Source organism: Eubalaena glacialis, chromosome 18 (assembly GCF_028564815.1).
Source record: "Eubalaena glacialis isolate mEubGla1 chromosome 18, mEubGla1.1.hap2.+ XY, whole genome shotgun sequence".
Lineage (NCBI taxonomy): Eukaryota > Metazoa > Chordata > Mammalia > Artiodactyla > Balaenidae > Eubalaena > Eubalaena glacialis.
Window position 1 is genome coordinate 999572 of NC_083733.1, and position 23964 is coordinate 1023535.

General features: G+C 63.0%; 1 protein-coding gene across 2 annotated transcripts in view; it reads left to right on the forward strand.

The window, feature by feature from the left end:
• CBFA2T3 (CBFA2/RUNX1 partner transcriptional co-repressor 3) overlaps positions 1 to 23964 on the forward strand; it is a 54128-nt gene that overhangs the window by 14839 nt on the left and 15325 nt on the right. The window contains exons 2-3 of one of the 2 annotated variants that reach the window (XM_061174467.1): positions 19164 to 19310; positions 22365 to 22442. In XM_061174467.1, the coding sequence (XP_061030450.1) occupies positions 19190 to 19310; positions 22365 to 22442 (199 nt within the window). In that variant the 5' untranslated portion in view covers positions 19164 to 19189. The remainder of the gene's footprint in view (positions 1 to 19163; positions 19311 to 22364; positions 22443 to 23964) is intronic. The other variant, XM_061174468.1, reaches the window with a different exon arrangement.

A 23964-nucleotide genomic window follows, 5' to 3' on the forward strand; every position in this document is an offset into this window, starting at 1 on the left:
GGCCCCAGAGAAAGGCCCAGACCCATGTGAGGCTGCTGGCCGGCAGATGTTGAAGGGACAGCACGCTGCAGAAGGTCTGCAGGAGGCCCCCACCCGGCGAGGCTGAGGTGCGGGCACGCCAACAGCATGCAGGCGGGCCCTGGCCCACGCTGGCCTTGGCCTCCAGCAGCTCAGGAAACTGCCCGGCCACGTGCAGGAGTTCAGCCTGGTGGCCTGCCTGGAAGGGGAGGCACGCAGGGAGGCTGGCAGGAAAGCCCCAGAATCCTCGCGCCCATGTCGCGAGGCAGGGTGAGGGTCCCCCCACTTCCCGGGGAAAATGCTGAGGCCGAGCCAAGCGAAGGGACCCACTCACAGCCTGCGGCCAGAACGTGGACAGCCGCCCAACTCAAGCCCGAAGGCTGTGGCTCCCCCCAGCAGCCCGCTGCTTGTCTGGGAGAGGAGCAGGTTGGGACCAGGCCGGGCAGTTTCCTGAGCTGCTGGAGGCCAAGGCGCTCAGGCTGGGCGCATGTGGAGCTGCATCGTTGGGTGGAGCCCCACCCCTGCGCTTCCCAGCTGTGTGCCCGGCGGTTACTGAACCTCTGTGTGTGAGTTGCACCTGTAAAATGGGGGGAGTAACATGTCTTATGTTTCGACGTTATTATTAAAGAGCAGGAAAACCTCACGGGGCTGTTGGAAGGATTAAATGAGCTAATATGTTGTTGGTCACTTAGCACTGGCTGTACACCTCCCCCTCTCCCAGGGCGGGATAGGATTCCAGGTGGGGCCTGTGAGCTGGGACCCGGTCTTGGAAGGGGTTGGCCCCTGGCCTCTGGCCTGTCCATTTGTGGACTGTTGACCACCTCTCAGAGAAGGCCTGGTGCAGGCAGCCTCCTGATCAGGTGCCCACCGGCAGTAGGAGAGGCAGACTGTTCTAGAACACTGTGGGTGAAAGGTGGACTGAATCCTGGGTACCTCTCCATCCACTTCCTATGATGCCCATGGCAGACATGGCTTATCATTCTCTGCCCACTCCGATGCCCATGGCAGACATCACCAATCAGTCGGACACATCTTTCCCTTTTCTCTTTTCCTCAGCAGCATCAGTCTCGCTGAGCGGCTCTGGTGCCCACCTGCCTGATGGGCCTGGAGTGTGAGTGGAAGCCCACCGACCACTCTGGCTGGGTGGGCTCTGGGGGCCAGCCAGCTCTGACCATTTCCGCTTCTGTAAGCCCTGGGAACCTGGGGGGGATGTGGGGAGAGTGTCTGTGGGAGGCCGGGATGTGCCCCCCACCCTGGAAGGAGAGACCCGGGCGTGGAAGGAGGGGGCACCCCAGGGGCCCATCAGACGTGAGACTCGAGATCCCGCCAGCCCCAGCCCCCAGGGACAGCGTCGGCTCCCGAGCTTGGCCTCTGTGATGTACTCGGTGCTGTCAATACACCCTGGAATCAGGGCTCCCCCAGGTTAAAATCCAGCCCCTCAGGAGGGGTGATGTGACCATGTGACACCTTGGAGGGGTTGACGCCCTCCCGAGCCTCTTGAGTGGGAATAATGACATCTCCTGGGCGAGCCTCCCTGGATGAGTTTCACTCAAGAGAGCGTGTACCGGGCGCCTCCTGCCCTGGGCCGGGCTTCGGGGAAGCAGGCAGAAGAGGGTGAGAAATTACAAACCATGGTGAAGGCTGCGGAGGAGGGGCGCAGGTGAGGGGCGGGTGAGGGGCACTCCTGAGGCGGCTCTAACCGGCCTGGGGACAGGCCCGTGCTCAGGATGCAGCGATGATGCGATGCAGCGTCTGACCGAGCTGCATTCCCCCCCACCCCTCCCAGGCAGGCCTTCTTGGACCAGGCACAGGCCTCCATTCCCTGGCCGCCTCCTTCCCCCAGCAAAATATGGCCAAGATGTGAGTGGGGCGCCCGCCCTTAAGGTCCCTGCTTCCTCTCCAGTGACGAGGGGGGTGGCTGGAGATGAGGGGGGAGGGCAGAAGGGGATGCAGAAGGAGGCTCCACCCCATCCAGGGGCCCCTGGAGGAGGTGCCCACCCGGCAGCCCCAGATCAGGGAATCCCGGCTGGCACCGTGCCACCACCTCCCTGCCATCCTCATCCACCAGGAGCCAGACACAGCCCAGATCCTTGCCAAGCTGGGGGCGGGGCGCGCACTCGGCTTCGCCTACTCCTAAGCCATCCTTTCTGCTGCCTGCGTGTAATTAACAGACTAATTAAAAGCAGGATGAGTTAATTGGTATTCATTTATGTGGCAGATGTTTTTAATTGAGGCAGGAAACAATTTACCTGTTTACATAAACAATGGCAAAAGCAGGCTTGTAAAACACATTTTTTAAACTATTTTCCTCCCCTTCCTAAAAAGAATGGCAATCACTTGGTCTCCCCGGCGCCTCTGTGTGAGAGCGCAGGCCCCGCCCGGGAAGTTCGTGCCAAGAGGAAACATCTGTTTAAAAGGTTTGCTTCCAGAGGACTCTGTTTTCCTTAAATCCAGTGAAAGGAGGTTGTTCCCAGGTTGTGTGGACGCTGGCTCATGGGGTTGCCTCCCCAGAAGGCTTTCGTGTCCCTAGTGTCATCCCCAGGGCCCTCTGGGGGCTCTGGCCTCCAGGCTGGGTGGGCCAGGCTGGGGGGAGACCACCCAGCAGGGTGGGGGGCAGGGCTGGGAAGTGGCAGGGGACGCCGTCCTGCCAAGTTTGGGGTTCCTCTGGGTGCGGAGGGGGAGGCTTCCTTTCCACCTGCCTTTGTGGTGGCGTGGCGTCCCTCCGTCTCGCGGCAGGGCTCAGAGGAGCACCTTTGAGAAAGCAAGTGCTCAGGGTGTCTCCTGTTGTAGATTGGCACTAATTTGGCACTTGCCGTATGCCTGGCTGCTGCCTGTACTAGTTATTACTCTGCGTCTTTTTCTTTTTTTTAATTCATTTTATTTATTTATTTTTGGCTGCGTTGGGTCTTTGTTGCTGCACACGGGCTTTTCTCTAGTTGCGGCGAGCAGGGGCCACTCCTCGCTGCGGTGCATGGGCTTCTTATTGCGGTGGCTTCTCTTGTGGAGCACGGGCTCTAGGCTCGCGGGCTCAGTAGTTGTGGCTCGCAGGCTCAGTAGTTGTGGTTTGCAGGCTCAGTAGTTGTGGCTCACAGGCTCAGTAGTTGTGGCGCATGGGCTTAGTTGCTCCGTGGCATGTGGGATCTTCCCGGACCAGGGCTCGAACCCATATCCCCTGCATTGGCAGGCGGACTCTTAACCACTGCGCCACCAGGGAAGCCCTCTGCGTCTCCTCATGCCCCTCGGGGGCGGGGCCAATCCTCCCCATTGCACAGGTGAGGAGACCGCAGCGGGACTGAGCATGGGCTCCAGGTCTCGTACACACGCACAGAGTTGTGTTTACATAGAAGTATCTGGAAGGATCCTGGAGACCCGTCAGCGGTGGTTACTGTGGGTGGGGGCTGGGAGGGGTGGGAGCGGGTTATAGTCACGGGTTTCCTGTGTGACTGTGACCCCCACCTGGGGCCGGCTGCCACGCTCACCACGGGCGCGTTGCTGACTCTCTGAAAGTAGGGAAATAGTGGGGTTCCGGGGACTGCGTGAGGTGACAGCAGGAGTGGGGGGGAGACGCATGGCCCATGGCACGCAGCAAACGTGCAAGAAGCTCTCTGCACTGGAAACGGGCTGTGTGTGGCCCCTGAGGCTCCTGGCCCCCCTGCAGGGGAGGGTCTGGGCCGTGACTTTTGGGTGACATGTGATTGGAATTTCTGGAACGTTTCGGCGGTTCCTGGGGAAGAAGATGGACTGTTTGGAATCCATCAGGGAGAAGGGCCCTGGGAAGATGGCGCCCAGGATGCAAAGAGGCTGGGGCCCGGTCCCTCCCTCCAAGAGGTGGTGTGAGGCCACACTGCCCCCAGGCCTCTCCGGCGTTGCTGGTGTTAAATTGTAAAATTAACCACAGGTATCTGAGGAGGTGAGCAGTAGACAGAGCTGCTGGGGACAGAGGTGCCTGTTGTGTCCTTGGGAGCGCCCAGCCTGCACCAGTGCTGTGTGACCTCGGGTGCAGACCTGGACCTCTCTGAGCATATGGGAAGGGAGGCAGTAATGGCCACCCCGGTGCTATGAGCTTTGACCGCGATAGAATGCTGTAGCTGTAAGGCCCCCAGGGTACCTCGCCTCCTGTCTTTACCAAGTTCTCTGCCAGAGGAAGTGTGAGCTTTTCCAGTGGCCCCCAGCCTCCCCCGTGAAGGCAGAGGCAGGAGGACGGGAGGGCCTGGGGCCCAGGGCTGCTGCCCCCGCAGTGGTGGGGTCTCTCGTGGGCCCGGCTTCGTCCCTGGGTGTGCGGGTCAGGGAGGGGCCTGGGCAGGGCCTTCCACGTCCAGGAAGCGAGAGGGCACAGAGGGGGGTTGGTTGTCTCTGGGTGGGGCGAGAGACCACAGGCCTGCCCCCGCCCCAGTCCCGGTCCACAGGGGCTCCCGCAGCAGGCACGGGGGCAGCGCCATGTCGGGCTGACGCCCGCCGCAGCTCAGCCAAACCAGCTCTCGGGTCATCCTTAACGGAAGTGGGGTGTGAGAGCTGGAGACGCCCCGGCCCTCGGAGCAAAGCCAGCCCAGACCACCTCCTCAGCCCCCGCCTCTGCGGGCGGTGACTTCTAAACCTGCTTCAGCGGGTGCACATCACCACTTGGGATCCCTCAGGCCTCGCGGGCAGCATCCTGGGGGCCACACCCCCTCGTCCGCATCGGTGGCTCCCGTCACCGGTGACCGGGGTCCTCACGGGCCACGTGTGCCAAGGGCGGCCGTTCTGTGTCCCGGGGCTGGCGGGAGAATCATGTGGCACTCTGGAGAGACGCCCTCGACGGGCCATGCGTGCAGGGTAAACCGCCAGCCCCTAATTATTATTTAGCATTCACGGGAGCCGCATTATTATTTTATATTTTGGCAACATTCCTCTGGGGAGTTCAAGGTGCTATGCAGCCAATCTGCATGTTTTTTAAGCAACAAAAATGCCTTGGGAATCGGCTAAGCCTTCGGTGGTGCCTCGTTGCTGGCAGGGGAGCATCCCAACCACGTGGCCTAGGTTTCCAGACCCTCCGGCCTCCCCGCCCTGCTCCCCACCGTCGTGCACAGGCGGTACTAGATTGTTCCTGGAGTTCTGACTGCACTGCTTTTGCCAAGCTGCGCCCTCCACCGGGACGCCCTCCCAGCTTCAGCTGTGCACGTCGCACAGCTGCAGCTGAACCTCTTCTTCAAGGCTTCCCTGCCTCTTCCAGCGACGCACTCAGCCCAGGTGCGCCTGCGCGGATGCAGGACTTCCCACTTCACCCAAACCTGAGCACCGACCATCCTCAGAGGGTGTCGTGGCCAATGAGTTGCTTGCGTTTTGTCAATTCCTTTTTTAAAATAAGGAATCTGGACTAAGGCATCTGTTTATTCGCTAAGTGGCACTTTGTAATTGTCTCTCTGTTGCTCACGTTACTGCCACTTTCGTTCAGAGCTGGGGAGGGGCACAATGCTGGTGGGCGGCAGGCAGTTTAAAAATAAATCAGGAGGTGGTTTAAAAGCAGGGCTGGTCCAGGAGGGAGGCAGAGAGGAGGGGGCCTTGCTGCCTTTGCCCAGGGGCAGCTTTTGTTTCCTTCTAGAGGTTCTCCGTGTACATATCAGATCCTCTTTTATTCCAGGGTGTCCTGCAGTCTTCCTTGGGGTCACAGCCCTTCCCCCCAGGAAACGCACACACGTGCACTCTCTGCGCGGCTGCCTCTACCAGGTGCTGCCGCAGCCCTCGGGGGACACGTCTTTTGTTCAGGCCTCAGTGTAGATGTCCTGGGCTCCAGGAGGACTTCCCCAACCAGGCGAGGCAGCTCCTGGGGTGCCAGGGTCCCCCGCCCCATCACATCCCCGCCAGGTGCGTGTGTGAGCAAAGCAGGGTGTTGGGCTTAACAGGCGTGCACCTAATCCTCACGGGGACATCGGCCCGAGCGTGCAGTTGAGGAAACCAAGGCTCAGAGGAGGAGGCCCAGCCAAGGCCACCCCAGTGACGAGGCCATGGCTGGACTCCGGCCTGCCCGCCCCCAAAGCTGGGCTTTTCCCCCCTACCGCGCAACCTTGTGTGGTGGCCTGTGTGTCCATCGCCTCCACCACCGTGAGCTGCAGGAGGGGACTCTCTCCATCGTGCTTGGGTCACAGCGCCATCCCCCCGCCTCCTGTGCACCCACTCATGTCTCTCTGTCCACGTGCCCACACCCCTCGTGCCTGCCCAGGCACCACCACGTTTATCATCACAGCCTGTTCACACTAGCTAGGTGTGCCAGCCTGCAGCTGAGCCACTCCCCCTTGGGGGGCAGGTGTGCATGGGTGGACGGGAGGGGACTCCCAGAGTGCCAGGACCGGTGCTGGGAGAGGAGGGCGCCCTTCCTCCCACTGCCCCCCCAACACACACACACACACGCACACACGCACACGCACACACACACGGCGGGCGGCCCAGATGGCGGGCGCCTCCCCCTCAGCTCTCAGGAGCTGCTCTTGGCTGCGCAGCCCGGACAGCTGGGCGAGGAATGTGCTTCCTCTGTGCGCCAGCCGCGGGGCAAGCAGGGGGACATCTGGATCACGTTTGCGGCCGGCGGAGAGCAGGGAGGGTTTCCATTCCAGCTGCTGTGAGCTCTCCACCCTCCCCGCCTCAGAACTCTGCTCAGCGCCGGGGCGCCGTGGACTTGGCTCTGTGACCACCCCAGGCTTGGTCCAAGAAGGAAGTCTCGCCCCCCTCCTTGTTTGGGGCATCTGCGCTTGGCTGAAGCTCTGGGCTCCTCGGTCCAGCCAAACCCCCAGACCCCTCTTGAAAACACAGACACGGACATAATGGCTCTGACCAGCCTTCTACCAGGAACCACGGTCACCTTTTGTTTCTCGTCATTTTTCTGCACGTATGTTTATTTACAAGATGGAGTTTCATGTGTTTCCACCTCTTCTGATTTTCCTTATTATTAGGTGGTATTCCGGGGCACCATTTTTGCTAGTAATCGGGTATTTGAAGTACAGCACACACATAGAAAAGTGTGCGTGGGAGCGTTCCCAGAGTGTGCAGATACCAGGCAATGTTCCCTGACCTGCCCCAGGCCCCAAGCCCTTCCCCGTCACTGCCCGTCGCAGGACTACCACCCTGACCCTAATGCCAGCTTCTGAACTCCATGTAAGTAGAACCACGTGGCCCGTCCTCTTTGGGGTCTGGTGTCATTTACGCAGCCCTGTGTTGGTGCCATTTGTCCGTGTTGGTGCCATTTGTCCGTGTTGGTGCCATTTGTCCGTGTTGGTGCCATTTGTTCGTGTTGGTGACATTTGTCCGTGTTGGTGCCATTTGTCCGTGTTGGTGACATTTGTCCGTGTTGGTGACATTTGTCCATGTTGGTGCATGGAGTTATGTGTGTCCTTTTTCCTTGCTGCATAGTATTCTGCCGTGTGGATCCGCCCCTTGACCTATTGATGGGCCTCTGTGACAGTGGCCAGTGAGTATTCTTGTCCTTTGCTGCCGATGCCCGGCTGTTTGCACTTCCGTTGATTCCCTGCCTCAGAGCAAACCGTTGTGCCTTGGGTGTGCAGAGCTTCAGGCTTGTGGGCACGGAAAAGCAGTTTCCAAAGTGAAAGTACCCACCGCGTGATTTCAGGCTCCGTAGGGTCCCCCTGGCCGGAGGATGTATTTGACCTGTCCTCTGTGGGCTCATCCCCCTCACAAGCAATGCCGTGGCGAGCTTCCTTGCAGGTCACTGTCTGGGCCGTATGATGTCCTCAGACATGGTCCCTTGGGTGGCCTGCTCATCTGAGCCCAGACGTCTCCACGAGAACAGGGAGCAGAGCGGCAGGAGCCCTGGTTCAGCTGGAACCTGCCCCTGTAACATCTGATCCTTGGGTCTCTAAGGGCCCCCCCCACTCCAAAATGTTGTGGTTCTAAGTACCAGTGTGTACCTGTTAGTTATTGCTGGGTAACAAACTGCCCAAAACTTAGTGACTTAAAACAACCACCTTCATCTGGCTTACAGTCTTCGGGCGGCTCATGTGTGAGGTCCCGGTCCTGGCTGGCCTTGCTCCTGGCTCTGCTGAGGGTGGCCGGGCCCCTCATGTGCCTGGACCCCCAGCTGGGGCAGCTGGGCCGACCCTGCCCCATGTGAGCCTTCCCCTCCAGCAGGCTCAACAGGACAGCAAGTGGAGCTGACCGCCTGGTGTGCGGCTCAGAGCTGGCTGACGTCACTTCTGCCGCATCCTAGTGGCCAGAGCGAGTCCCAGGGCCAGCACGGATCCAAGGGCAGGGAAATCGACTCCGTCTCTGGGTGGAAAGAGCTGCAGTCACATTGCAAGGGGTGTGAGTGGGGGGGGGGGGGGGGGCGCGAGAATTGAGGCCGTTTTGCAATCCGTCCACCCCCCCAGGTGGCGGGTGTCTTAGGCAGCCACGACCGACCTTTACTGCTGTGGGGCAGGCTCAGAACAGCTCCGCGGTCCCCACCCACACACACAGGGGCACTACCTGCTGGGGCCGCTGGGCAGGGGCAGGTCCCAAGCCAAGCTCCGCCCAGGCTCTCCCGCTACAGCCACCAAGCTCTCCAACGTGACCATGAACGGGCTGGGCCGGGGGCCGAGGCAGCACAAGGGCAGGCGGGGCCGCTCTGGGTTTCTCACAGGTCAGTCGGCACACCTTTGTGGAACATCTTACTGACCACCAGGCGTCGGTGCTGGTCTGGGGTTAGCAGTGCACAGAAAGACGAGGCCCGTGTCCTTGGGGCGAGGGGTGCTGAACACGAGGACCTGCACGGGCCACCATCGCGGGTGCTGACAAGTGCTCCACAGGAGATAAAGTGGGTGATGCAGCAGGAAGGGCAGGGGTGGGGGCTAGGAGGGCTCCTTTAAGGGGGGACATTGGGACCGAATCCTGAGTGAGGAGGAGAAGACAGCCTTGTGTGGACGTGGGGGGCATCCCAGCAGGTGCGGAGGCCCTGCGGCCGCACAAGAATATCTGGGACAGGGTCTCCCAGCCTGGGGGCGTGCAGCCAGAACAAAGGGGAGATTGGACCGCTCCTGAGGCGGCCCCTGGGCTGGAGCACGGTGGTGAGGGTGTGTCTGGCCCAGTGTCACAGCATCTCGGTGGCATCTCGGTGGTAGAAGGGAACTTCCCGTGCAGGCAGACGGCTTCCTCTCAGCACCAGCGGGATTCATGAGCCCCTGCTGATGCGGGGGGCAGCCTGGCCACCGCAGCACCCCCTCTGAGGCTGTGAGGGGCTGCCCTGAGCAGCAGGACTTTCTCTTGTGGACCCTGCACCCCACCCCCAGACAGAGGCTCACCGCCACCCCTCTGGGCAGGCTCTGAGGGTCCAGCGTGAGGGACCCTTCCTGCGACCAGCAGGGTTGTCAGCCAGAGGGTTGCACATGTGTGGGATCTGCTGCATTATGGCCGTGTGACCCCGGGCACGTGCCCTGTGCCTCAGTTTCCCCATCTGTAACTCGGGTCTTACACGTCCGGGCTTTGTCAGGATGAGGGGGTCTCGGCACCCAGGTGCATATGCAGCTCCCAGCAAAAGGGAGCCCGTTTAAAATCAGAGCTGTGCCCCCGCCTGGTGCCCAGGCCTGTGGGCCTTTAGAAGGAGCCTCTGGCTGAGCATGTCCCGTCCCTCCGCACCTCTACGGGGCGGCTCTGCTCTCATCCCCATCTCACAGGTGAGAAAACCGAGGCCTCAGGTAGAAAAGCCACTGACACTCCGGCCGAGAGGCTGAGACGGGTGGAGGGAGGCCAGCTGGAACCTCCCCGACACAGGAGCCACAGTGGCCTTGCTCCTTACGGTTCCTTTTCTGAGACCACCCCCGACCCGAGAAGAGGGAGTTACGGGCCCATTTTACTGATGGGTATACCAAGGCTTAGAGCCATGCTGGGGTGATTTTATGGATTCACAGTTAGTCGGTCACAGAGCAGGATGGGGGACCCAGGTTTCCTGGCTCCCGGCCCAGTGTTGTTGCCATGGCAACGGGTGACCTTGTTGTCACCCGCAGGCCCGGTGGTCACAGGGTCCTTGGAGGCAGGCCAGCCAGGGTGGCTAAGCGCTCTGCAGCGGGAAGGGCGGCGGCGGCAGCGGGAAGGGCGGCAGCGGCGGCGGCAATGGACAGAGGAACAGCCCTCCCGGTCAGACCCCAGGACCGGGAAGGGCCACGCGGGAGGATCCAAGGGATGTGGCTGGAGCGCCAGCGGGGGCGGGAGGGCTGCCCAGACCAAGGGAGGGAAGATACTAATCCTTGTGTATATTATTACTGATTCGGCGGTCGGCGGAGACCTTGATTGAAACCAGATGTGGGAAGCGGCCCAAGTTCCAGCTCCTGGGACTCATTAGGGCTGCCTGCCCCCCAGAATTCTCGTTGCTTTGCAGAGCATTGGGGATCAAAGACAAGCCGTCCCCTGACCTTGGCCTTGGAGGGGGTGGGGAGGGGTCAGCCTCCTGGTCAAACCTTCCCATCTCGATGTGAGGGGTCACCCCATGTCCTTGGAGCCCCCCGAGTCCCTCCGCCTCTGCCTGAGAGCCCCGTCCGGCGGGGTCACAGGCCCCTCTGAGACGCGGCTGCTTCCTGGGGTGCATGCCTAGTTTTTCCCTTGTTTGTCCCACACGCACCCACTGGGAGGCTCTGGGAGGGTCCATATGCCCCTCTTCCGGCTTCAGGAAGTTGGCCCTCAGGCGATTGCCCGGCTTGCTCGAGACCCCCAGGGTCCAGGAGCTGTGACTGGACCACAGGGTCCAGGAGAGAAACCTCCCACCCACCCTCCGGGAAGCCTTGAGGGGAGGGGAGGGCATTCTGGGGGCAGGAGCTACCTAAGCAGAGGTGTCTGCCCCCGCGGTCCCGCCGCCCCCTCTGCGAGCTGGCAGTGGGTCTGTGTCACCTTGCCCAGGCCCCACGGCAGCCAGTGTGCAGTGGTCAGTGGCCTCGAAGGAGGTGAATCTGTCCCCAGGGGGTGCTCGGTGCCGACCCTGTGATGGGGGCGGGGCCAGCCTTCAGGAAGGACTTGCCTGCACCACCAGCGTCTCTCACGGCTTCTAAGGTCCCGCCTGACGGTCATAAGGCCAGAAACCTGCCTGGGACCGCGTGAGCAGAACAACGTCCACCCCTCGTGTGGACGCAGAGGGACCCCGTGGGCGCCCGGCGCTCAGGAGGGCCGCTCGTGGGCCGAGGCACCTTGCTCTCACCTCCACGAGCTGTCACTGCTGGGGGACGGTGCCCGTGCTCGGCCACGCTGCACTGGGGTCCGAGGGCCCCCACGGCGTCCGTGTCTGGCACACGGGCACGTCTTCGAGCAGGTGCTGCCCACGAGGGACGCCCTGAAGCCATGGACTTCACCGTGCGCTGCCTGAGTTCCCCACAGACACACCCGCTTCTGTCTCCTCTACGCTTGTGGGGGGTCGGGGGCTGTTTGTAGTTAGAAGGGACTTTGGGGCTCATAGCGGTGTTGTAATAGGTGGTGTAAGAAGAAAGGAAGGGAAGGAGGGAGGAAGGGAAGGAGGGAGGAAGGGAAGGAGGGAGGAAGGGAAGGAGGGAAGAAGGGAAGGAGGGAGGAAGGGAAGGAGGGAGGAAGGGAAGGAGGGAGGAAGGGAAGGAGGGAGGAAGGGAAGGAGGGAGGAAAGGAAGGAGGGAGGGAAATCCTGGCCGGGACCCAGTGGTGCCAGAGTCAGAACTCTGCAGCCTCGCTGAGCTGTGGTCTTGCGTGAACCCCGACCTCCAACCCCTCGATTTCCTCATCGCTTCAGCGGGCAGCGACGTCCACCTGGACGAGGGCTCTGCCACGCAGAGGAGGAGCCTGAGAGCGTTGGCACTCGGCAGCCGTCGGGGCCTTGGAGGACACGGAGATGAGGCCGTGCGAGGCCCCGAGTGTCACACGCAGAGTTTGGACCTGATGGGAAAGGAAATAGGGGGTCTGGACCCTGGAGGCACCTCGCTTACTGTGACTCTGGGCCCCGCTGTCCCCATCCATAAACGGGGTGATAGCGGCGTCTTCCTCGAGGCCTGGTGTGGGATGAAGGGTCCCGGGAGCCCAGGCTGGGCCCGGATGGATGGGGTGCCCCGCCCTGGGCAGGATGTCTGTGAGGATGGGACACTGCGATCCTCCAGGGAGAGTCTGGCCTGAGCAGGACAGAGTGTGCCCGGAGGCGCCGGGGACGGGTGGCTGTGTGCCCTCGCTGGGGACACCTCGGGCTCTTCCTGGGACACCTGACACCAGCCAGCTGCTGCCCTGCCCGCAGGCCTTCCGAGGACGGAGGATGGGGCTCCAGAGGACACCTGACTGGGGAGGTTCCCCTCCAATCTCTGGCCGAGGCTCTGGGCCGGGGGGTCAGGACTGGCATCTGCCGAGAGGGAGCCTGTGGGGCTGGGGAGGCTACGACCGTCCCGCTGTCCGTGGACCATCTCCCCGTTCTCTTGGTCCTGACTCCACGGCATTTGTGGAGCACCTTCTGTGTGCTTGGCCCTACTTTGGGCACTTGGTTTCGCTGAGAAAGATGGTCGCATTCGGGCAAAGACGTGGAGGAGAGTGTGGGAGGTGAGGGCAGAGAGGGGACGGCCAGTCACAAAGGGTCCTGCGGGCACTCTCAGGATGCCGGCCGAGGGGCAGGGGGCCACCTGGTAATGCTCTTAGGAAATGTGTCTCAGGGGCCAGCTCGCCCTTCTGCCCCAAGAAAGCCCAGCATCCGGTCCACCTTGGCAGGAGCTTCAGAACCTCGGCCGGCTGCCCGGCCCAGGGCGGAGGCCAGCACTTCAGAGCCGGGCCCAGTGGGGCTCTCTCCTCGCCCCCTACCTACAGCTGCGGAGGCTGAGGCCGGGCAGTGTGCCCAGGGGCCACCCGCTCGCAGGGGAGGGGCCGAGGCACAGGGCTCCTCCTCCGGGTGCAGACCTCCTGCCGAGCCTCCCACGGGCCTGGGGAACCCTGCCTGCCTGCGGGTCAGTGCCAGGAACTGGGTGTGGGTGCGCCACAGGTCACATCCCGAGACCCCACAGAGAGAGTGGCCTTTGGGCCCTGGGCCTCGGTCTCCTCATCTGCCACCTCCCAGGCCGGGGGACCCGTGTGGCCTGCGCGGCTCAGGCCTGGCTCGCGGTCCGGACTCTGTCACCGTAGCTGTGTTACCTGTCGGTACTGGCCCACCTTCCCACCTTCCCACTTCCTGAGGCTTCTGTGAGGGTCAAATGAGGTCACGGCAGAATCAGACCGCAAAAGATCAAAGCGGGGCCCGCTGTTTCTGCGGCAGCACGGGTGGGGAGTGGGCTGTGCTGATGCTAATGGCCCCCCTCCCGTGGAGGGCTCTAGAGCCCCAGGGCTGGGAGCGCTGGGCTGTGGCCAGTTCCCAGACGGGCAGGGCGGGCTGGGAACACAGGAGAGCAAGGACAGTGATGGATGGGGTGGCTTGTTCCGCACGTTCCATGTTCTTTCCCACCGGCTCCGCCCGGCCTCAGAGAGCAGCTTCCTCTGTCAACGGATTAGTGACGTGTAGTGGGAACTGGAGCCGCGGTCTGGGAAAGACGCAGGGTCTCCCAGGGGCCCTGGGGAGCGCCGCAGGGGTCTGGGAATGTTCTCGAGGGCTGGGAGTGCGGGGCAGTGGGTGGGGCTGCGACAGAGGCCGGAGGAGGAAGTCCAGCTCCGAGGGGGGCCGCTCACGTCTCACCCTCTAGCTCACTGGATATCACCAGCGGGGACCACCCCCCGCCCTACAGGATCGGAATGGGGAGGGGGGAACGGACAGTTAGAAGAAGAATGGATGGGGGGCACCTCCAGCTGCAGCCCTCGGGGCAGGTGGTAAGACTCTGGGGCCACCTCCAGCCCTTTCTCAGCTGTGTGAACAGAGCAGGTCACCTAGCCTCTCTGTGCCTCGGTTCCCCGTCCGTAGGATGGAGCGGAGCACCGTCTGCCTCCGAGGGCTGTGAGAGGGTCACGAGTCACTGGCTGGGCCCCTCGCCCCTGTCTGCCTACCTCTGAGCCAGGACCATGGGTGAGGGGTCTGGCACCCCTAGAGATGTCTCCCGCCCGCCAGCACAAGGGCCGCCGTTCCGGCCAAGGCACTGTGCGGGACTCCAGGAGAGCTGGCGGGGAGCCCCGGTTGGGGATAAACCCAGACGTGTCTTCAGATTCCGCCCCATCTCCTGCTTCATTTCTGTGCGGGGTTCTGGGGCTGCCGTGGCTGCTGGCTTGGCCCCTGGCTGCTGACGGGGCTGGGGAAGGGACAGGGATGCCGTGGCCGGCCCGGTTCCTCCTCCCTGGAGCTCTAACGTCTGGAAAGAGCCTGAGGCGTTGGGAAGGTGGTCCTTGTACTCCCCTGCCCCAGAGTCAGGTCGCCCGGGGCGTCACCCACTGACTCAGAGCAATGATCCCGCCCCGACCTCAAACCCCAGGCAGCTGCCCTTTCCGCGTTCTGGTCGGCCCATGCAGGGAGCCCTGGGTTGGCTTCAGAATTTCCTAATCTCCCAAGCAATTGCAGGGCCTGGGGGCTTGAGGCTCCGATGGAGAGTCCCCAGGCTCGGGCCCTGCTGCCCTCAGGCTCTGAGACCCTGAGCAAGTCACTTGTCCTCCCCGAGCCTCAGTTTCCCCCTCTATAAAATGGGCGCGATGGCAGGACCTGCCTCCTGGGGCTGCTATTGAGGTGCAGTGCGTCCTCGAGCAGGGGCATGGAATTCTTAGTCAAAGTCGGTCCCTGGGGTCCTGAGGGGTGGGCAAGCTGATGCGTGAGGGGCGGGCAGGCTGATGCACGAGGGGCACGTGCTAAGCCCTCATGGGGGAAGCTGTTATTTATATATTAATCTCATAAGAAAAAAGGAACTTAAAACTTGACATACATTCAGCTGCCTGGGCCCCATAACCGACCTGCTAAACCAGAGCTCCCTAAAAGGGGGCTTGTGTAGGAGGACCCCTGATGTTGGGTGGAGGGTCTCTGGGGCTGAGGGCCCCCAATGACCCTAGAATCAGGAGTGGGGGAAACGCAGACCTGGGGTGGGTGCAGGGGGACCGTTCGAGCCTGGGGTCCCATGGATGGGCTCAGTGCCTCTCGTAGGCGGGGCACAGGATGCCACGGTACAGGGCCTGGGGTCCCATGGATGGGCTCAGTGCCACTCGTAGGCGGGGCACAGGATGCCACTCGTAGGCGGGGCACAGGATGCCACTCGTAGGCAGGGCACAGGATGCCTCTCGTAGGCGGGGCACAGGATGCCACTCGTAGGCGGGGCACAGGATGCCACTCGTAGGCGGGGACACAGGATGCCACTCGTAGGCGGGGACACAGGATGCCACTCGTAGGCGGGGCACAGGATGCCACGGTTCAGGGGCCCTGACAGCGCCTTCTGGGGAGGCCACGGGGATCCAACAAGATGCTGTGTGGACGTGCAGCACATGGGGCCTGGCTCCCCCCGGGGATGAGGAACCCCTGGGAGTGGACGCTGGGGACAGAGGTACCTGAGAATGGGGGAGGGGGGAAGAGCTGCCCCACAAGGCCGGCCCAGGTTTTCTGGGCGGAGTCTGGACCTTGCCGGGACGTGCCCCCTGCCAGCTGAGCTGACCACGCTGGCACCCTCGGCAGCCTTGGCGGGAGTGGGAGCTGCCCCCTCACCGGCCCCCAGCACTCAGCACCCGACAGCGGGCCCCTCCCCAGGCCCCCATGCCCTGGCCATCTCCTGCTCGTGCTGGCTTGTGGGTGCAGGGCCCTGCCTACGTGGCCCTACACAGGCTGCCAGATGGGCAGTAAGGTTGTGCCATAGCCCTCGGGGGTCCGAGCCTCGCAGTGGGTCTTAGGGGGTGAGGGAGCAGCCTTTGGCTGGCGCGGGCCCTTGAAAGGGGCTGGGCAGGAAGCCGGCTCCTGGGAGAGTGAGGCTGCCCGTCTGGCAGCTCGTTGGCCGTGTGCCCTCAGGCCACGCGGGCCAGCAGGCGGGCAGGCTTGGCTCCAGCACAGGCTGATGAGGGCTCCACACACAGCTCAGGGGTGCAGGAGTGGCGAGAGGACGGTGATAACAGCTGCCACCACGGGTGGCGTGACCACGGTGGGTGCCCGCCCCCCACTAAGAACGCTTCTGCTCCTCCTTTGATCCGTGCTGCACCCCAGGGAGGCGAGGAGCCCGGCTCAGAGGCAGCCACTGAGGGTGGGACTCAGCTCCCTCTCACCCTGCTGTCCTCGCTCGGCCAGCCCCGAGGAAGGCAAGCGTGCAGGGCGAGCTGTGGGTGCATCCACAGCCCCTCAGCAGCCCCCGTGTCGGCCCACCTTGGAGCCAGGGCAGCCAGGACCTCCCGACCTGCCCCCTCTAGCCCCTGAGCAGGGAGACCCCTCCTCTAGGAGGGCTGCCGGTGGTGACCTCATTCTCGTGTCCTGCCCTGGTGTCCAGCACATGCGTGGCCGGCCTTCCAGAAGTGCCAGCCCAGCCAGAAACCCTGCGACAGGTGAGCCAGGAAACAAGGTCATCTCGGGATACATTCCAGGGGAGCTAGAGACCCTCATGTCTCATGTGGGGACACCTCTCCTGAGGACGTGAGGTCGGAGCTGAACCCCCAGGAGGGAAGGGGGAGTGGTCCGGGGGGTGTGCGAGGGCTCGGAGCTGGGGCTCTGGGTGTCGTGGGAGCGGGCCGGGGGGTAGGACCCTGGGAAGCCCCACGTGCAGTGGAAGCTGCTAGAGGGTTTCAGGCAGGAGAGACGACGTCTCTGGATGCTATGCAGAACCTTCACTGGCTCCCTGCTGCCCACCAGCCCGGCCCAGCCAACCTCCTCTCAATTCCCTGCACAGCTGGAGGCCCTGCACACTCCCTCCCGCCTTTGTGCTCTCTGTTCCTTCACCACAAATGCGTTGCTCACCATCTCCGCACCACCTCTGCTCTTCCCCGAGGTGCTCTGTCACTTTCCGCTTTCTGGGTTGGGGTGTGTGCCGAGGGCAGCCTCAAGAGCGGGGTCCCAGCACGCAAGTTGCTCCATAAACCATGACCGAATTTCACTGAGAGCTTGCCGTCGGCCATTACAGAGTCACCTCAGAGAGGTGAGGTGACTTGCCCGAGGTCACACAGCCAGGAGGCAATAGAGCCAGACTCAAACAAGATTCAAGACTTGTGGGGTTTCTTGCATCTGTGGCCCTACTGTGCACAGCCCTTGGGGACCCAGGACCCAGGGCTGGAGGTGGGACCTGGGAGAGCCGCAGGGGTGCCCTCACCCACCCAGCCCAGAACCTCCATCCACCTGGGTTTGATTCCCGGAACTGCTGCCTCTCCTGCAAGAGGAAGAGTTCGCGTTGATGACAACCAGGCCTTGGAACCCTGCAGACCCACCCAAACCATACGTGCTGTGTGCCCGTGGTGGATTGCTGTACCTCTCTGTGCCTGTAAAACAGGGCTGGCAGCAGCGTCTCCCTCACAGGGTTTCCTGGGAATAACAGGAGCCATGACTGTCATTTGCCAGGAGCGCGTGTGTGTCTCCTTTGTAAGTGGATGGCCTCGGGCCTGCTTGCCAGGCACCAGCAGGACACTGCCCGCTCCGTCCACGGGCCCGGCAGACATCCGTGGGGTGGGCGCGAGACTCCTTGCGATGTGGCACCCTCGTCATCGCGGGCACACTCGGTCCACCCTCCCGCCTGGAGCGGCTTCTCTCCATCCGCTTCTCTGGTCTGCTCCACCCGTGATGTTCCAGCGAAGCCCCAACGTGGAAGAGCTTTGGAAGGTCCGACCAGGCCCTGCATCCCCGGCGTCCCAGCCTGGCATCCTAAGCGCCCTCCCTGGCCTGATGGCGGGACTGCCTGCCTCAGGGTGGCCTGGTCAGATGAAGGGCTGGCCAGGATGGGGCTGCACCCCACAGAGGTGGCCTGGAGCCCACGGCGCTGGCCACGTTTTCCTTCTTTGGTTGTCACTGGGGACTGGCCGCCAGCCCTGTAGCCAGGAGTGGCGTTGACGGGTCCCCACAGCTGTGGCGCACGTGTGCCAGGCCATCAGCCTCCTGACAGGCGGGCTGTTGGGGGGCAGGGCGCCCGGCGAGAGGGAGGCCAGCTGAGTGGACAGCAGGTGCTGCGAGGCCGGGTGGCTGCTGGTGACCGGCTGCTTCCCCCTTCCGTGGGGCCCAGTGGGGAGGGGGCTTCTCCGCTCTCACCCCCTGGGCCCTGGAGTGCCGAGGGCATCTCCTCTGTGTAAAGGAGGACGTGGGAGCGACGCGGGGAGGTCTGCACGGTCTGGGGCACAGGTGGCGTAAATGCCGTTTATTAGCATCTTCGCTGTCCACAGAGGTGGCTGCCCGGGTGCACGTGTGTCTCCACCTCTGCCCAGGTCGTGCGGGACCCCGGGAGGGGAGGGTGGGGAGAGGCAGAGAGACAGAGCTGTAGTCCTGGTGACGGCTGGCAGGTGTCAAGCCTAGCCCCATCGTCCCCCTGGCCCCCGGGAGACTCCGTCATTGTCAACAGGACGAGCAGTGGCTGGGGCACTGTGGGCTGTGCCTGTTTGTTAAAGGCGGGGACGCCCACCCACAATCCCAGCCGCTGCTCCCAGGTCTCTGCGGCCTGCCCCGGTGCTGGCTGACCCTGAGCTAAGATGGAGGGGGAGGCCCAGAGGCTCACCCCCCTCCACCTGCAAAGAATACCTGGGCAGCTGCCGCCCCGGGGGCCTCCCTGGCAGCCTGTTACAAGTGCAGAGTCTCAGGCCCGCTCCGGACCTGCTGAGTTCAGAAATGGGAGTGGCGAGGCTGTCTGCGCATGCCCTCCAGGAGGGGCTGATGCAAGCAGAGTCGGGTACCGCAGGCTTGGGGGATGCCGCCCGACTCCCCGGTCTGCAGGAGAGACAATCCAGGCTCCCCCAGGGCCACTCCCACGGTGAGAACTCCAGCCCGGTTCTGGCTGGCCAGAGTTCTGAAAGCTACACCCTCCAGCCCACCTGAAATGGGCTGACCCAAGCCTGCTCTCTGGTCCTAGGTGGGTGGAATGTCAGCCACCTGTGAGCACACCTAGGGCTTATCTGGGGCAGGCTAGGGCCTGGGACAGGCTCTGTAGGCAGAGCCAGAAGCCACCTGGGGGCCAGCTGGGAGTCGCCCACCTGGGCCCCCAGCAACATAGGCCCACGTCCAGCTGCTGGGGGCCTTAGCCAGGAACCAGGTGGGGCTGGGCGGCGCCGACCCCTGTGCCCCTCGGCCTGCTTCACCCGTGCTCTCTCTCTCTGTCTCTCTCTCCTTTCCCCCACCCCGGTGGCCATGGCACCCACAGCGGACAGGAAGGAGAAGGCCTCCGCGATGCCTGGCTCCCCAGCCGAGGTGAAGACGCAGCCCCGGGCCACGCCCCCCAGCATGCCGCCCCCACCGCCTGCCGCGTCCCAGGGGGCCACACGACACCCCTCCTTCACGCCCCACACAAGTGAGTAACCCCAGGGCCGGGCCCCGAGGGGCGCAGTGGGGAGAGGCAACTCCGGGGGTCCCTCGAGCCCGTTAAGGTCCGAGCTTCCACCCTGGACCTGTAAACGCCCCTGTTGGGTCTTTAAGAGGGAGGATCTCATCATGGGTCAGGGCCCAAGCTTTGAGGTTCGGATCCCAGCTCTTCTGCTTGGTAGCTGTGTGGCTTTGGGCAAACTTCTTAACCTCTCTGGGCCTGCTGTTCCTCATCTGTAAAGCCTGGCTGGTCATGGCCTCTGCCTCACGGAGCTGCTGTGAGGGCGAGTGAGTTAATAGAAGCTCTTAGCATGGTGGGCACACGGTGGGCATTCCGTCAAGGTTAGCTGCTATACTGGAGCTCAGAGAGGGATGGGGGCTTCCCCATGGTCACACAGCAGGTCACTTGCATGTGGGTGAATCCTATTGGGCCTGCACGCCCTGGAGGGCCCATCAGAGGCAGCTCTGGCCTTGAAGGAGCTCTGCGGCCAGGCCTGAGCCGGGTGTGTGGGTGGGCCAGGAGCTGGGGTCAGGGGGCCCTCTGACAATGTGGTGGGCAGACCTGACCCCCAGGTGGTATCTCGCTGGCCCTGGGCCTTGGGTTGAGCATCTTGGCACACACAGAGGGTCTGGGTGGGCTTCGGAATTCGCAGCCACCACCTGAGCCCCGGTCCTTTGAGTCAGAGCAGTTGGGAAGGAGACCCCCGGCTTGGGCTGGTGTGGGGGACAGTGTTCCCTGTCACCTCGACCAGGGGCTCAGCAGTGTGTCCTAGGTGTTTCTGGCGGGCAATCCACGTGCCTCCCCCACCCACATGTTCAGAAGCCAGAACGCCCCACACCGGGGGACCCTTCCCCAGGCTTTGAAACCCAAATGAAGCCCGTCTCTGGGGCAGGAACCTCAAATGCCTTGGCCTGGTGGCCCCTGGTTCCCACCGGGTTCATCGGGCTCCACTCCACCCACCCGGGGTCCTTGGCTCTGCCCAGAGCCCATGGTGGGCCACAGGGCCTGGCCTGCTCCTTTTATTCCTGGGCGTGAAGGGTACTGGTTCTGCCCTCCGAGGCCAGGCAGCGGCCCCCACCTGAAGAAGGAGGTCGGGCTGGGCCCCTTGTTGTAGGATGTTGGCTGTGAGCTGGTCTCCGTTGGTAGATAGGGCAACACCACCCGCTCCCATGCGCAGCCGCCGGAAAGCAGGGCGACCCCTGCACAGCAGGAGCTTAATAGCCAAGTACCCCTCCCCACACATCGCTTGGCACAGAATGTTCCAGCTTCTGTCCCCCCGGGGCCGGTCTGAGTGAGGGTCCCCACGTGTGACGGAGACTGGGGTGGGCCCGGCCCTGCCTCCTGCCCCGGAATGGGGCCCAGAGCAGCGGGGCCCTGCCCTCCGCCATCCTGGGTGCGCAGCCTGCGCTGGCCGCACCGGAGTGGCCAGAGGTGGCCGCGCTTTGTCTCATTCACTCTTCTCGCCCGGGGACTGTGGCCGGCCAGTCACCCCTCCCTCTTTTCCAGAAGAGTCAGTCCTCACCTCGGGCTGAGCCGCAGGCCGGTCTGTCTCCGTCCACTGACCGTTGCCACCCCGTGCAGCCTCGTGGGTGGGGAGGGGAGGCTCCAGCCGGGCTAAACTCCACCCGCGTACGCTCAGCCCAGGCGGGAAGGGGAATTCTTCCTGACGGGGCGACAGCAGCTCCCCCTGGGAAGAGGACCCGCCCCGCAACTGTTGTCCGGTTCCAAGCAGGAGAGACCAGCCGACCATTTGAGGGTCTGGTCGAGGGCTCTGACCCGGGGACCCCGACCCTCGTGGGCGCGACTCCCTGGCCTGCTTTTCTTCCCGGTCCAGGAGCCCGTGTTCCAGAAAGTGCTGGTCTGGGAACCAGATGTTCCAGGCTGCGGACTGGGCTGGGGTCAGCTGACACCACCGGCTCGCCTTCATGAGGCCTGCAAACAGACGTGCGGGTGGCAGCCTGCGTGTGGCTCAGGAACCGTCCCCTCTCGTTGGGGTCCCGGCTCCGTTTAGAGCATGGAGGTTATGAGAGACAAGAGGGTCTTTCTTTGCTAAGCTGACGCCTAGTGCTATCTGGCTGCTGGGGGCTTTTGTCTTAAGTGTCAGGCTGCCTCCAGGGTGGCCTCAGATTTGCTCCCTAACCCACGAATTCCCTGAAAGCAGGGTGCTTAACTGCATCTGTGCACCTGGCTGATAATAGCCAGAGTAGACGGAGCCTCTGCGTTCCCTGTGGATTCCTGCCAAGAACCTCCCCAGATTCCCCAGGACCGGCCTGCGAGCCAAGCTGACCAGAGACTGACCTTGAGCCATGGCTTGAGGGCTGTGGTTCTTCTTGCCTGGTGACGGCCCTGGGCATGAATTCATTTTAGAGTTGGAGCTGTGGTGTGTCTCGGGAGGGGGGCAGAGGGCTGAGAGAACTCTGCAGAGGGATGTAAGGAGCTACTCGGCATCTGGGAGGACCCTTAAGGGGCTAGCGCTCCATCCTGCCCTTGATTACCCCCTGTGACGGGGGCTCAGTCTCTGTTTACAGTGGTACAGCTTGTCTCCTTGTGGCTTTTGCCTACTAACTCCAGCTCAGACGAATCAAATCTCTCTTCCTCTTTGGTGCTTCTGCCCTTCACGGCAGCTCAGACCTGGGCTTCGTTTCGGAACCACCATTGGTTTGTCTGTCGACCTCAAGCCCATCACCTGGGCTCCGGGTCCCTGAGGATGGTGCCGAGTGGGGTCACCAGGCGCCTTCCAGAAACACAGCTGTTTAAGAGCCAGGGTGTCCCACCCATACCCAGGGAGGTGCCAAAATTCTTGTGGAGCCCCAGAAGTTCCCACCAGAAATGGCCCTAAGAGAGCCCCTGATCCAGCCCATTTTACAGAGAAGGAAGCCGAGGCCCAGAGAAGGTTGTGGACTGGCCCAAGGTGGTGACAGAGTCCCAATCCCCAAAATGCTGTCGAGAGGCAGGGGAGGGACCGACTGTAGACACCCGCCAGGGCAGAGTCCGGTGCCCGGCCTCCTTCCTCACAGCGTGTTTTTCTTATTTTGCTTACAGATCGAGAGGACGGGCCTGCGATGTCTCTGCCCCACGGCCGTTTTCATGGCTGCTTAAAATGGTCTATGGTCTGTCTTTGTAAGTAAAATAACAAAAACCACGGCCTCCGGGAGGTCCTCACCCGGCGCCCACTGCTCTGCCTGCACCCCTGCATCTGCCGGGCTAGGCCTCTCTTAGGGGACGGGGCCCAAGGGACAGACCCAGGAGAGCAGAGCAGCCAGGATCCCCAAGTCACAGACTGAGTTCACACCCAGCCCTGCCGCTCACACGCTCTGTGACCTCGGGCAGGCGGATGACCTCGGGCAGGCGGATGGCCTCGCTCAGCTTCCTTTTCCCCAACGCAAAACTGGGCGAATCGGGCAGGTCCCAGAGTTGCAAGAAGGTCAAGTGTCAGTGGCCAGTCCGCAGCCCTTCTCAAGGGCGGACCCCAGCCTGGGGCAGACCCCATTCTTACCCTTCCAGGCACAATGTCCACAGGCAGGGACCACCACCTGTAGAAAGAAAGTTATGGAGCCAGTGCCAAGGGTGACCACACGGAGCCCTGGGTCACGTCAGCGTGAAGTCTGGCCCACGCGGGGTGCTCAGCGGATATTGGTCACTAGTGGTCATTCCCGTCCAAGTGCCCAAGCCGCACGCAGCTGATGCCCTCAGGCGAGGCTCTCATCGGGCGATGCTGGCAGTGTGTGTCAGCCAGCAAGTGCAGCGGGCTCGCCCATCTGGACCGGCCCGATGTAAGCCCAGGTGTGGCATCATCTAGGGCCTGGCGTGTCCACGGAGCTGCGGTGCTGTGAGGCCTGTGAGCTTTGTGTGGACAGGAGGATGGTGATTCCCAGCACCAAGGCCGGGAGGGGGGCTGGCGGGAGGGGCTGTTTTCGGTGCCTCGTCCTAGCCCCCCCGGCCCAGGCCCCGGGACTGGGGGAGCCGTGGGGTGCTGCGCTGTGCCCCCAAACCTCGGCCGGGACACGTGTGGTCTATCTTAGTAACACACCTGTTGTGGGAATGAAAGCACTTGTGGCCGAGGGTTATTTTCGGCGTCTCTTTAGCAAGCTGCTGAGACTGCCCGGCAGCCGGGGAGGGAGTGCAGCGAGCGAGGGCAGGCCGGCCGCCGGGAGGACCAGGCGCCGAGGGCAAGCGGGTAAGGGCGCCACAGGGAGGCCAGGCCAGGGGCTGGCGGGCGGGGTCCCAGGAGGCATGGATAGCCGCACGTCTTCGAAGCCCCTGAAGATCCAGACCCCGAGCGATGGCTCAGCTCTGCCGTGAGTGACCAGAAGCCCCCGCTGCGGTGAGGTCCCCATGCAGCAGGCCACCTCCCGGCCTGTCTGGGGTGACCGCCAGCGGCTGTCATCAGTCTCGACCAGGGGGGGTGTGTGTGTGTGTGTGTGTGTGTGTGTGTGTGTGTGTGTGTCGGCATCCACCGAGGGGTCAGCTGGAGCTCCACAATGACAGAGAAAATTAGCACAACAGCAGGGTCTTCTGGTCCAAGGGTCCCCTGAACACACCTCGGAGAGGGTGAGGGACAGGGCCCTTCGTGTTCTGTGTCTGGAGCTCCTTCCATCCCAGAGCGAGAGGAAGTCCCCAGAGTGACTGTCCTGCAGGATTA